The sequence below is a fragment of the Anser cygnoides genome, chromosome 4 (assembly GCF_040182565.1).
Source record: "Anser cygnoides isolate HZ-2024a breed goose chromosome 4, Taihu_goose_T2T_genome, whole genome shotgun sequence".
Classification (NCBI taxonomy): Eukaryota; Metazoa; Chordata; class Aves; order Anseriformes; family Anatidae; genus Anser; species Anser cygnoides.
The window spans coordinates 12,506,607-12,521,047 of NC_089876.1; the positions used below are offsets into that span (position 1 = coordinate 12,506,607).

At 42.0% G+C, this 14,441-nt stretch overlaps 1 protein-coding gene and 1 long non-coding RNA gene across 9 annotated transcripts in view; one reads left to right on the forward strand and one right to left on the reverse strand.

Moving 5' to 3' along the window:
* PPP2R2C (protein phosphatase 2 regulatory subunit Bgamma) overlaps positions 1-14,441 on the forward strand; it is a 189,448-nt gene that overhangs the window by 39,582 nt on the left and 135,425 nt on the right. For 2 of the 7 annotated variants that reach the window (XM_013179653.3, XM_013179614.3), the window contains exon 1: positions 13,791-14,327. The exons of 2 other annotated variants lie outside the window; for them this stretch is intronic. Coding sequence is in view for 2 of the 5 variants with exons in the window: in XM_013179614.3 (XP_013035068.1) it covers positions 14,258-14,327 (70 nt within the window). In the remaining 3 variants the exon portion in view is untranslated. Of the gene's footprint in view, positions 1-13,782; positions 14,328-14,441 lie in introns of those variants that run through there. 3 more of the 7 variants (XM_048046418.2, XM_013179624.3, XM_013179632.3) reach the window with 3 other exon arrangements.
* Positions 7,713-13,798, reverse strand: LOC136790638 (uncharacterized). 2 transcript variants are annotated; one of them, XR_010830955.1, is made up of 4 exons: positions 13,660-13,792; positions 12,402-12,536; positions 12,024-12,117; positions 7,713-8,194 (listed from the first exon to the last, which is right to left on the reverse strand). It is a non-coding gene; the product is annotated as an uncharacterized lncRNA (long non-coding RNA). The 2 variants fall into 2 exon arrangements; XR_010830956.1 differs by lacking the exon at positions 12,402-12,536 and having other exon boundaries at positions 7,726-8,194; positions 13,660-13,798.

The following is a 14,441-nucleotide window of genomic DNA, read 5'->3' on the forward strand; positions in this document are numbered from 1 at the left end:
TATTTCCTTTTTGGAAAATTAGCGTAAGGTGGCAAAATACAGAAATATTACATTACTACTTGTGTGTTTCACTCTGATTTGCATGCCACCAAAATGCTGAATTTCAAAATGGTGAGATGAAAAGGGATTTTTGCTCAGAATACACAATGGTTGTAGAGAACCTTGTTTCATGCTAAAAGGCTCTTTCTGTCCAAAAAAAAAAAAAAAGGTAAACTTTAAAAGACACGACATTTAGGAGGCTTGGTATGGAAAATCATTTGCATTAAAGTGAAATGTTAGTAAATCCCTGTTATGGTGAGTGTTTGGTGGTCAGGGTCATGCTGCCAAAGGGTGAAGGGGTTGAGCTCAGAGAGCACCCAGTGCCTGCCCGTGGTAGTTCTGGGACTCTCAGAGTATTGGGCCTTTAGCAAGTGAGTGATCTTGGTGTTGTGCTATGAAGAAAAGACAACACAGAGGAAACGTTGAAATCTCAGCATTTAAAACTGTTTGCTTGAGCACAATGTGGGGGCTGAGTGGGGTTCCTGCACCTGAGGGAGTGCGGCTGGGCAAGGCGCTGCTGGGATGCTCTCAGATCCCTGAGTTGCGGCGCTGCAGCCATTGCTTCGTCCTGTTTGGGGTCTTTCATCCCACAAACTCTAAGGTGAAACCCCACTTCAGTTCAGCTAATGGAAAGGAGCAAGATGGCAGTTCTGAAGTGTTGTTTCAGAAGTAGTAAGCAGGGATTGAACCTCCGTGTCTCAGCCTCTCCATCACCGTGCACAGGTAGCTGGTGAATGGCGTGCCTGTAGAAAGAAAGGGGTCTTCTTGGCTACAGCGTTCCTAAAAATCTTCAGTTAAACTTTCAGGTTAAATGGCTTTTGTGATTTCTATTTTACTTACCAATATGTATAGATAGATAGTTTACCGTGCTTCTTCTGAAATAATACTGTATTAAATTACTGGTTTATTCATGTGTTTTCTGTTGAATGTGAAATGCTTATTTCCATTGGTCACGTTGGCACGAATCAAAGATAAATCTTCCTGGTTTATTATAGATAAGTTGAATAATTAAGAAGCCACTCTTAATTACTGCCTAAAGGAGTCATAGAAGTTAAACTACTAAGTATGTTACCAAGAAAATTTTTAGATTAAGCTTCTTTAAATAGAACTGTGCAATATATATACTACCAGAGCTGTGTGTCACATCTTATTCTAAAGGCTCTTCTATAATCTAATTTCATCTGGTTAAAGTTTTTTACAAGTGCTTAACTGGTGCGAGGATGAGATTTATAGTTGGATCCCGAATAGGGCTTAGGTATGTGCTTAAATACAAATGTGATAAATACAAATATACGGCATCAAGTTCATTGCCTGCCTACTTGTTGAAATGGCTGAATTTACTGGATTGCTCCCATTGAGATCTGAAAAATTGCTAAACACTTAGCATTTTTGGTGGGCAGAAGCCTAGAATAGCAAGGCCCGAGCTGCTAGCTGGTGAGACCGTACCAAAGCACCACGCAGTTTCTGAAACTAAGCGGTGAGTTTTCCTGGAAGCTCAGCCCAGGCTTAGAGCATTTCTTGCATGCATACATTTAGCCCAACAGAAAATGCAACAGTAGTTTCTTTTTTTTTTGTTTTTAACATCAGGTTAGTATAGGTTAGCTTCTGTGGAGTGTCTCTGCAACGGTGTTACCTGGCAAGAACAGAGATTGGTTATATGAGGAGGTAGATATGGTTTTTAACAGCTCGTACCGGTTGGCAGTATTTATGGACAACCAGCAGCACAGCTAAGACTTGGTGGTCTGCAGCAGTGGGATAATCAGAGCAAGGAAGGGCGGCAGGCAGGCACAGAGGTAGGTCACGATGTGACCAGATCACTGGTCACTGTGCCCTTGGGCATGGTGTCCCCGTCTCGCAGATGGTCTTCCTCGACCCTCCCTGGGGAGCTGTTCCTTGAAACATGGAGACATCATTCTCTTTCCTTTGATTTATAATTGTCATAACCACACCGTTATTGCATTACTTTGCCCATGTTCTGTTCTTTTCATTGTGCTGGCTCAGCAATTCATTAGTTGAAATTAGTTCATTCTGTTACAGTCTAAGGATATTTTAAGATCTAGAAGTTATGCTTGCACGGTGACTGGGTTAGTCCGTATCTGGCTGTAAGTAACCTTAAATAGTTTTTTGGAGTTCAGCAGAAATTGTATGGTTAAGGAGCCACCACTCCCCTCCTTTTGTTGGAGTGGCTGGTTACATATGGGTATGGTTGGACCAGATGATCTTGAAGGTCTTTTCCAGCCTTAATGATTCTGTGACATGGTAGTGCTTGTGTCTGCTTAGCAGACCTCCCAAAGGCCTTTAGACTGGTGCTGGGTGAGGGCTCTTGTTCCTTCCTTCTCTTATAAAGCAGGGTAGAGCTCAAAATTTCCCTTGCCCAAGGTGAGTATCTCAATCACTAAAACACAGATTTTTGTTCTTTTTAGTTGGGATTTTTTCCAGTTCCGCAAATACAATTTTTGTTGTTGTTGTTGCCACTTGATGCAACTTCAGCAGGAGGTGAAGTTGCAGAATATACCTAGAATATAATCCTCTCAAATGAAATGAAATGATATTGGATTTCCCATATGAGTTGTCACCATGCTATTGCATGATAAGGTGAGACTGTCTCCCAGTTTTTCAGGGAATATTTGGTGGCACCAAGATGTTACATCAACAAGCATGTGTCCTTTGTGACCTTATCTGAGACCTTGAAGCTCTGGGAGGGAACATCTTTGTGTTCAGTGTTTTCAGCCGTCTGATTCCAGTGAGCCCCCTCCTCAGCTGGCAGTTTCTGTGCTGGGTAGGCGAAGCATTTTGCCTGGCATTTTCAGATCCTCCTGGGGCCAGGCATCTCTTCTGTTTTCATTGCAACACTTAATTTGCAGGTGCTCGGTCCTTTTATTAGGTTGAAAAATCAATTAATAGCTTTCCAGCTATACCCACCCTTGTAAGTATTGTTCAAAATAAGCAATGGGTAGTTTCCTTTATTTAATTTGCACTCACTGTGTGCAATACAAATAATTCCTTTGGATGGTTGTGCTTACATTCCTTCCAACTTACTCCTATAAGGAGCTGTCTGCAGCCATTGTTTACCTTGTAATTATCCATTTCCAATGCCAAATCACCTCTATGATTTGTTCTTTTTCTGAATTTGATTCCTGCTGTTGGTATAAGGGTGGCCAGAAGTGGAACATGACATATAGGTGCATTTGTTGCTTACGGCAATGTAGTTTAGGGTTTCATTATGTGAAATGCCCTCAAAATTTGGTCTTAAGCATGCCTCATGAACTTCTATTTCCATTCAGTGCTAGCTTTATTTCTATGTTTATCTACAAATATTTTATTATTATTGTTGCTAATGTATTTGGTTTTTTGATATCTGATAGTTGTATTTTGTTTGTTTTTGTTGTGCATTTAATAGCTTAAATTTATTTTTAGCTGTTGTTTTACCAGGTGAGTATTATTTCAGAGACTGCAGCTCTTGCAGCAGGTGCTTCAGATGCCACTGTAGCTTAAATATTTGGATGATCTGGAGGAGAGTCTAATAACAAAATCATTGCTTATATTGATGCAATTTGTTGTTGTTTTTTAAATTTGAGAGATTGCATCTCTCTTCAGGCTGTGTCTACAGTAAATTTTATCTGAAAAAAATTGATATCAGAAAAAATATAGTGCTGTATTGCTTTGTAGAACAGCCTTTTTGTTCTGCAGCAGTTCCTTCTTACAGGCCCAGCATAGCTGGGTTGTGCATGCACCCCAAAATGGCCAGATTCTCAGTTGTTGTAGAGCAGAGAAATAGGTAACTACTCATTGTGGTGTGAGGAAATTCTGGAGGAAAAGCTCTTTGCACTTTAGATCTCTGAATTAACTAAAGCCACTGGTGAAAAGGAGGAGGCAGGGGGAATGTCATGTCACACGTCATGTCATTTCTCTCCAGCCCTGTGAAGAGCATAGTCTTTTGGGCTAAGTTCCCTTCAAAGTTGTCATCTTAGTGTGATTGTGTGTAGAATGCAAAGACAGTAATAAATGATCCTCTATGCTGATTTTGTTTTGTTTTGTTAGACTTGTCATGTGCTGGAAGTGTTCCCGAATTATTATTTCCAGAAATATTTCCAGTTTTGAATTAGCAAAATGTTAAGAAGAGTGGCTGTGGTTTGCTTTTTAATGTGAAAGCCAACACAGTGTGTTGATTTGATTTGATTCTTAATTATTTGCTAAAGTCTCAAAAATAGTTTTGATATTTTTACAAATTCTCAGGCAACTTCTGGTATTTTATGACAGGTCATAATATTTAAAAGAATTTCCTCTGTTTCCTCTCCTGGTCTTGTGTAAAAAGTTTGTCTCGTTATGTCTGTTTTAATGTGTCTCCTCTTAATTTTTGCTGTTGAAATTGTTCAAGCTCCATCTGTCCAGGATTTCTGTATCTTACCAGCTTAATCACAGCATGGCTGAGGTTGGAATGGACTGCTGAAGATCATCTAGTCCAACCCCCCCCGCTGAGCAGGATCACCTAGAGCACATTGCGCAGGATGGCGTCCAGGCGGGGTTTGAGTATCTCCAGAGAAGGAGACCCCACAGCCTCTCTGGGCAGCCTGTCCCAGTGCTCTGTCACTCTAACAGCAAAGAAGTGCCTCCTCATATTGAGCCGGAACCTCCTGTGCTTCAGTTTGTGCCCTTTGCCTCTCATCCTGTCGCTGGGCACAACCGAAAAGAGACTGGCTCCATCCACTCAACACCCTCCCCTCAGGTACTTATACACATCGATGAGGTCTCCCCTCAGTCTTCTCTTTTCCAAGCTAAACAGGCCCAGTTCTCTCAGCCTGTCCTCGTACAACAGGTGCTCCAGTCCTCTTATTATCTTCATAGCCCTCCTCTGAACTCTGAATCCCTTCAGTGCTGCTTTTGGAAGCTCTTTTAGAAACTGCTTTCCTTTCCCAATGTTTTGGGAATCCATTGCCAGTCAGGAAGCACGAACGTGACCAGCAGTGCGGGTTTGCATCCTGCTCTCACCACACTTGCTCCCTCTCCTCCCACTTTCTTTCTCGCACAAATATGCACGCAGTGTCTTAGTTCTGTCAGTACTGCTTCTTCTGCTGTAAACTCCTTTTACACGCCACTTTCTGTTCTGTGTTTTTCAGGGCCATCTCTTCAGCCTCTGAGTGGCAATTTCATGTTTATTCACACCATGCGCATATTTGCGGGTTCTCTGTTAGCCTCTTTTCAAGCTTCCCTGTCTCAGACAGCTTCACGCCCTAGTCCAGAGCCTGACAGTCCTGAAGATATTCAGTATGTAGATCTTAGAGCATGAAGTTGGTTTTGTAATTGCTGCCCTGGCTGGTTGTGGACTGGAAGGTCTCCCCCGGGAGCCCTTCTGGCTGTGTGCTGGGTGAAGTGCTGCGGAGGCGCGTGCACTTCAGCTCCTGAGGCTCCACCGCCGTGACAGCGCCCATCAGCAACCTCCAACGCTGTGCCGTGCTGCCTGTCATCTGTCCTTGTGATCATGAGCAGTTGCTGAAACTTCTTCCCTTTGTGATTTCCAGCCCTTTCCAGCAGGACCTGTCCTTCTTAGGACCTATTCCTGCTTTGCAGATTAATCAGTTGTAAGTGGTGTGGGCAGATTTCCTGCTTTTTGTGTGGATAAAAGCATGGAATAATAATGTTAATTTGAATAAAATGCATATATCATGAATATGTAGGATAGCAGTATGCAGAGGCATACATCTCAGCGATTTTTCTCCCCTTCACAACAGTAGAACATGGCAGTGAATTGCTGTTGTAGGGTAATTTGGAGAGAGGATGCTGTCACAGGCATCGCTTTAGAAAGGAAGTGTCCAGTACACACCAGGCAGTGCAGCAAGGTGCACGCTGCCTTGTACTAGGTATGAGGCAGCGCGCAAGTGATGCTCTAAGTACAGAAGTTAATGAACGTTGGTATGAAGTATTTATAAAACTAAACTCTGTTTTCAAAAAGTATAAACTGCTTCTCTTTTGGAAGATATATATATGTGTGTGTGTGTATATGTATATGTGTGTATGTATGTATTGTATATTTGTGTTTTTCCATTTGAGAAACTGTTGGGAGCGCAGTAACCGCTGTTGAAAGTCTTGGTCACTGATTCCCAGTCCAGTGCTCTTTCCCTTGGACCAGTCTTCCCATTCCTGCTGCAGTCACTTAATAGGCTTCATCTCCAAATTAGTAAGTTTTGGGAGAATTTCCAGCTTCTCTGTTTGGCATCTCACCAGTTCTTTTTGCTTTTCCTTCCCCTGTAATTTTGCATCTTTGCTTTCCATCTCTCGGTGAAACCTAGACCCTTCTGGAGTCTGTTATGGTGTTCTGAAATCTGCCAAATAAAAACTTGCCCCTAGAGCACGCACAGCTCACTCCATTAGTGTTGATGGTAATTTCTCTATGCCCTTGTTAACCTGTTCCTGGCACTCCTCAGCTGAGAAACTGCAAGATTTGGCTTAGATGTGATTTTAAACCACAGAAGACTGGTGCAAAGATGTGGTTGTTGTCTCTAATATAGTACTTTGGTGCTGTGCAAGGCTGTGAGCTCACCAGATTTGGGCCTCTGGGCACTCTTCCCCCTTGCCAGATACTATGATTTTTGCCTGGTAGCTCCTGCTCTTCCACTGCTTGCTTTCTCTGAGCAGCCTTAAGCCAGTAGACAAGAAACTGTTTAGTTTTCCAATTTCTTCCTTTCTCTGAAGGAAACCCCTGCACGTAGTACCCAGTGCAGGTTTGCCAGAGTGGATTAATGTGACATCGCGGAGCTTGGAGAGGGCTGCGGTGTGTGCAGCTGCTGGGACGGGACGGGAGAACCTGCCCCTTCCCCACCGACCTGAGACATAGTCCCTAGAGGGGAGCTGGTGTCACAGGGAGCGCATCCTGGGGGCACAGGGATGTCACAGTGAAGGGCATTCGTCCTGGCTCAGCCTCAAGGGGACTCCTTGCAGGAACCACCACGTCCAAATAGCCTGGCTGCATTCTCCCGGCTGTGGAAAAGATCATTACATTAGGCATGTGCTGGTTAGCTCTGCCATCACCACCGCCCCGTGCAAAAGAGAAGAGCAGAACTGCTGGCAGCTTCATGGAAAGCCACGTGTGTGTGTTGTGGATTCGGTTCTTCCTGTCTGCAAAACTTCAAACGGTGCTGTCCCTGCCGCGGATCCTCACGCCACCTTCACAGGAACGGGCAGGGTGAAGGATGTTCAGGGAAGTCTGGCTCTGTTATTTAAATTGCTTGGTGGTAATTTTTAATTGCTTGCTTTCTAAAATTGCCAGGTGCTGGGAGGCATCAGTTTTATTCTGTGTCTAGAGTATATTGGCTAAAAATAAGTGATTTTTTTCTGGGGTGGTGTTATTTTTAGGTTTAACATGGCAAAAGGTAGCGTGGTAAAGGAGCTGCCCCTTTGTGAATAATAGGGTAGTTTCCAGTTGTGATAGTAGCTATTAGGTTTTCCAAAATTGTTGGGCTACTTCATCATTCTCAATATTAAATATTCAATTCAACATACAGTAACCAAAGAATGTATACTGAAATGTAAATGAAAGGCTATAAATTTAAAGATTCTGAGCAGTTACTACAGAGCTGCTAGCGTAAGACGATGATTTACTTTTTACTTGAGGGTTATGATTGATACAATTTTTCTTTTATTACTTTTTATATGTTAACTTTTGGCAGTAACTATTTGTTTTTGTTTAAGCTGTCAAAGAATTAAGAATGAAATCGTATAATAGTTCTGTATCTTATATTTGTCTTTGTGAGACAAGAAATATAAAGAGGGCTATTCAGAAATATGTGGGCATACAGACTTTTATTTTTAATGCAAACTCTTATCAGGATCATTTATGGTACACTCATTGCTATATATAACAAAGCGATTAGATTATTTCCTTTGCCGAATGGGCATCGTGTAATGAGATGTACTTCAATGTCTTCAAAATGAGGGAAGGTGGAAAGATGTTTGTACCATTGCTACTTTAATCACCTTGGGGTAACTTCCCTCCAAGGCGTACAGCTCATGCAGAGGTCTGTGCTGTCAGGGCTAGAGGGTTTCTAAGATCTAACTTCCTCAAAGTGAGCCTGGGTATTCCCACCGCTACTTGCAGCGTAGGTCTTGTCTCATGTAGGGGAGTATGGTCTGGAGTGAATGTCCGTTCTGGCTGGAAGTACTAAAGGAGGATTAGACAGCAGAGAAAAACACTATTTTAAAGGTAGCAGTCTCAAACAGTGAGAAGTAAAACTACTCAAACCCAGAGGGAGTGTATTTGCTATCCTGCAAAATGCTTTTCCCTGGCTGAGAGCTCCGAGTCCCTCCTCTGCCATGCTCAGCAAGGCTGGAGGAAGACCAGGGGAGGAGCTTTCTATCACAGGATAATTCCTTGTTTTCCCCTTCAGATGAGTGGCAGACAATGAGCTCCACTATTTCTGAACAGGAGTATGACTGTACTATATAATCTTATTTTCCTGGGCTTTAAATAAATAAATAAAAAGACAAGCTAATATGCCAATGGCCTAATTGGAGAGGTCAGTAGCTGAGCTTTTTATATCTCGGTACATAAACTAGATATGCGTACAGGGAAGAGAGCATCTGGCTCATAAATATCCTCTGTTGGTGAACAAATTCAATTGCAATGAAATATAAACTTAAAGGGTTGGCTAAGTATTTTATTGCATTTTTCTGTAGTTGACTGTATATGCTATCCTATTCCATTCCAAGACGAGAAGAGAAAGTTGGTACTCATGGTACAATTTGCAGATGTTAGGATATGGTTAGAAGGAAATTCTGTCAAAGCACTAAAAAGACTCAGGTGACTACACAAACTTTAAGAAAATAGTCTGCTTTTGTTACAATTTGTAACTTCGAAGGATTTTTAACCTCACAGTTCTTTGAATCTCTTATTCTTCAAAAACCATTAGTTTGAAGTTCAGTGCCAATTCAAAATTCAGTTCCATTTGATTTAAAGTCGTGTTTTAGGAAATGAACTACAGAATGATCTGTATGTGAAAAGTTTTGTTAGACAAAGAAAGTATCGAAGTATTCAACCACCATATTTTTTCTTTCTGTTGCTGTTCAAGTTTAATTGTTCTAATTCAAACTGTGATGCGTTGGGAGGTAGTAAAATGGAAAAGAAGTACTGACTGCTCTGCTCTATTTCAGATACTGAGAGTATAAATTATTAAAGATTTTGCTCTGATACCAGTTTCTAACAAAGTTAAATGGAAGCTCTTTGTGTGAATGTGTTTAAGAGAAGAACAAAAACGTTCTGCAGGAGCAAAACAGGAAGCCCATACATTCACCAGGTATTTATAGACAGGATCACATAGGACCAGGTGTCTTCAAATACCTATTTCTTCCCACTCTCATGCTGCAGAGCTTTCTTACGGAGCTACAATGAACAAACATGGTCAACGGTTGTTCAGCCCAGGTTTGTTCTCTTCTGCTTCAATTCCTTCATCATCCAGCTAAACCACACTGTTATCCAACCTTACTTCTCAATCCTATTTACATTTTTGCTATTTTTGATTTCTTTCTTAAGGTACTGGCTGCCTCCTGCTTCAATTTGTGGATCCTTCCTTTCTTGTTTCTCCATCTTCACCTTTCTCCAGTCCTTTTCCCCAAAACTCTTGACAGTTAGGTAGACAGTTTTCTTCCTCATTTCTCTTCCAGTCCACAGGTTTTTCTCCTCTTGGCACAGACCCAGTTTTTGTTTGCTATCCTCCTTTTTAACTGTTCTGTTTTCTTACTGGCACCTTCAGTCTGTATTGGTATCTGTCTTGAGCCTGCTCTTGTCTTTCACTTTTCTCCTTATCTCTCACTCTTTACTGACACTTTCTCAGAACATCTTGCACTCTTTAGTACGCTTCTTAATACACTTAGTCTTTTCCATCTTTGGGGAGGGAATAAAATAAAAAAAGCTCTTGACCTGCCAGCCTGTCTTCCTCCTTTTACCTCTAAGCTCTCTCTGTTCTTGTTATGCAGTTATTTTCCAGCCTCTTGAAGCCAGGTTTTGTTTATTGCTGCTCTCCACAAAGCCTTTAATGACCTTCTTTTAAAGAAAGCTCAAAACCAGGCCTCCATCCTCATTACTGACTCAGTGTTTACTTGTGTGTCTCTGACTGATCTGTACCTAGCTCTTCCATTTTGTAGTTTGCCTGTAAATTCTTTAGGCCGAGGTGCTCTTTTATTTCTGTTTGTACAGTATTCAGCTCAATTAGTGGGCTGTTAATATGAGGAGGACTGAACTACTATGAAATAACAAATAACAAACATATTTTTGATCAAAGGTTCTTTTCCCCTCATCCTCTTGTATATTTTGACCAGATCAGATTATGTGCGTTGTTACTGGGATTGATCATAAGTAGCATTTTTAAATGGCATGGCAGGTTATCCACAAATGTAGTCTCACAGACTTGCATTGCACTGCAAATTTAGAGCAGAATTCTGCTAATCTTTCTCATGTGAACTGACCTACTTAAGTCAGTGGACAACTAATATTTGCCACACAGTAAGGATTTGGCTCATAATCTTGGGGAAAGCATTTGCATGCACACAGGGAATGCTGTCTGTTGGTTTTGTTAAAGGCTTTCTCCTCATTCCATTCCTCCTTATGAGATTTTTAACATAGAAGTGGGAGTAACAAGGTAAACTTGACGTGATGCCCAAGGAGGTGGTCTATAAACATCTCTAATTCAAATGGTGAGAGGAGAAAATTATCTCTGTATGAGAGTTTTTATATCAGCTTCACAAAAAGAAGTCCACTTGGCTCCTGGAAAAAATGAAAGCACTGCACTTAACAGTTAAGGGCAGGGGGGCAGGCTTAAAATGGGAGACAATAAAAATCATAAATTTCAACAGACTGAGGACACACAAGGGACAGTGATTGCTGAGCTTCTGTTGAGAGGCTCTCAGGAGCTGTAGAAATTGCAAAAGCTTTGGTCACAGAAATTTAGATGCATTTACAAAAATGATTTGCTTTTTTTTTTTTCCCCACAAACCACCAATGTGTTTTTTTGAGACTTTGTACTTCATTCAAGTAATTTATTACTGATTTATTTTCACTAATAATTTTTCTATATAATTCTTTCTCATGGAGAGAAGAGAACATGTTCATTTTCTCTGTTTGTAGATAAAAATTATGCGATGCATTTTTAGTCAACTGTGTTGGTTAACTTTTGGGATCAAATGCCCTGCAAGGTGACATTTCTTCCAGTTACAGCTGTCAGAGCAATCAGAGGAAGCTCCTAAAAGAACATTTCAGTGCCATCTCCCGTCTCCACAGAGGAATCCACACTCTGATACTGTCTAACTTGGTGTCTGAGTGGGAGTCTTAAGCATCCATTATACAAAATGGAGAAAGAGAGATTCTCTGACTTCAGTGCCCTGAATTGTCCCCCCCAAAGCTTCACCGAGCATGTAGCAAGCTTAGGTTTCTAACAGAAGCATCTAGGTTATTTTTCTACAACCAGAGAGTTTGTGTATCTTCTGCACGGATGCTGAAGGGAAGTGTCTTCTTGATTCAAACTGGTTTAACCATGGTGTTGTGTATTTGGGTGTAAACTTGCTCCTTGTACTCTTTGCCACTGTCTTCAGGGAGTTGGGATTTCATGTGCACTGTGCATTGCTCACAAAACCTTTTGTCTTTGCAAGAAAAAATCCAAAACAATAAAATAATGCGTGAGGGAGGGACAGAATAAACCAGCTCTATCAGATAGATTAGGGTCATTATATACAAAACAAATACCACTATTTTCAAGGCTTCCTCTCTTATTTCTGTCAAGTTCTAGGAATATTTTCCCATTTATTACATTTACAGGCTCTCACAGTTACTTTCTGAACTGTAGGTAGCATTGTCAGCCACTATTTATACTGTACTTGCTTCCGATAACCAGGTACAAAATTCAGAATATTAGACTCCAGAATAGTTCACCCAAAGCTGCTGGAAGGACTGGATCCTTGTTTTGGGACACTTCCCTGTACCTGAGGCTTCAGCTACGTACCAGGCCATGCATGTCCATAAAGAAAATGTTCGTGATCATAAGGTAGCAGGCCCTGGCTCGTTTGGCATTGCTGCTGACACGCTTTCCCTCTGACCTGAAAAAGAGAATAGGTTTTGTGCACAACCTTGAAAACTTGATGGTACCAGTGTGTAAGCAGACAGGACATCCTGAGGTTGAACGGATTTTGTGCATGGACAGGAGTGGACAAGACAGGATAGGGCAGGCTCTGGAGAGCTCCAGGTTCCAGCACAGCACTGGCTGGTACTGCCAGTGCAGACATAGGGGTTCTGGGGTTCTGGTGTTGGCACCTTGAGGTGCTGCGTATAAATAAATGTGGTCTACACAGGTGCAAGGACCAAATATCTTTTACTTTCCCACCTTTTCAGAGGTGAAGATTTGATAATCTTTACTTTCGAAGTTGAGGATGTTTCTGTTTTATTTTCCATCATCAATGAGAAAGGAAAGAAGGTCATTGTGTTGCTATTTTTCTTTCTCCCTCAACATTTCTTCATTCTGAAATTAGATGTTGATCCCTGGACAGTTATTACAGCTGGTACTTTACATAGTTCTCTACTTTTTTCCAGTCTCATACCATTTTTGTAGTAATAGCAAGGCACTTGAGTTTACTTTCAAGAACCATATGTGCTAGCTTCCTTAAAAAGAAACAAGACCAATCCCCCAAATCTGCAGCATCCATGCACGATTACACAAAAAAGCTGTAGTAATGCTGACAACTGAGCTGTATGTTTTGTGTTCAAGTCCAGGGCCTAAACCGCAGGACCATCCTTCTCTCCTTTGAATTGGCTTTGTGACTATGTACTCCCTTTTCTTGCTGTAATAGTGCCTTTGGTACGCAGCCATTTGTCGTCTATTCAAATTTCTGTCCTTCAGTGGCGCTTGTACCTTCTCAGATGACGTGCCCTCTGCAGCCAACAGTTCCGACTTGCCTGAACAGGAACTGAAAGTCCAAGGAACCTGCTTGTGTGTACAGTTCAAATAATTTTGTTTTGATATATGCGATAGCAACTGCACTTAATTTAAACACAAGCACTGAAGAACAAGCTTTATTTTATAATACAAGCACATAGTCTTTCTCTTCTGTTTCTTCTCGTATTCCTGAGTTTACAGATTTCAGCATGGCTTTTCCCAGAAGATTGGCTAATACAAGGAATGAAAAGAGCATCTCTAAGAAAATGGAAAAACCTGCAGACATTCCCTTTGTCCAGCTTTCCTTTCCAGTGCAGTGAAGCCACTGAGCTTGTTTTCTGGCCCTCATTTTTTTTCCCCATACTTTGTATTTTGTCTTTTTTCTACAAAATGGGCAAAAATGAGAAGATACAGCACAGTTACTTTACCTTACTTTTTCCTAACGGCTGCATGGTCTCTGAGCATTTCATTTTCGTGGACAGGTATTTGGCAATTTCCGTAACGTTTGCCCAGGCTGACAGTGACCGACTGTTGCTTTTGCTGCATACGACAGTATCGACTAGCACAGGATCGGGGCCTCCCGTCAGCGTGCAATACGTGTCGATGCAAACCCGTTTAAGCAGCTCCAAGTTTTTTTTTTTTCCCCCCGCATCCCCTCCCTTAAATTCTTCGGTGCCCGTCTTAGCAGCAGAAGAGCTAAAATAATTACCTGCAGTCTCATTTTTCACTTTCCTACATGCAGATCCTGCGCGGTTGGGCAGCGAGAGGCCGACGGGGAGGGGCCTGCTCTGATGCAGCACAGGCATATGACAGCAGCAGCAGCAGCAGCAGCAGGCACAGACCTTCTCCAGGCGGCTTTTGCTGCAGTACGCTGATTGCCACTTCAGAGCATCCGGCAGGAGCCCCAGCAGCAGGCGCTTGGAGGAGACTCTGCGTGGGCACTTGTTTAAGGAGTACCTGACTAAACAATTGGGTTATTCTTTAACTGCGGGAGAAGTGCCTGTATTCCCTTCACGCAAGCTCCCTACTGGCTTTCTGCATTCTTAATTCATTGGAGCCGTTTCTCCCTCCGTCTTCCTCCCGTTACTTCTTTTTTTTATTATTTCTTGTTTTTTATTTATTTTTTTTGATCGTTATTCACCCCCCAAATCTGTGCTGCATCACTGGCTCTCATTATGCTGTGCTCAGTAGCCCAGTGCGTTCTCCGCCTCTGCTAGGCAGTGGCAGCATGGATGGTGCTCTTGTGACGACCTCTGCTGATGCTATCAGTCCACTGCGGATAGGCATGCTGAGTAATCCTGCTGTAAATGGGCGAGGACACGGACACACGAAAAATTAACCACAGCTTTCTTCGAGACCACAACTATGTGACTGAAGGTAACAGAAATACTGTCATTATTCTCTTCTTGCATTGCATATTCTCTGCCGGGAATGCACTGTCATGTTTGGAGATGTAGGCTGCTCCTGCTTTTTTTTTTTTCTTTCTTTTTT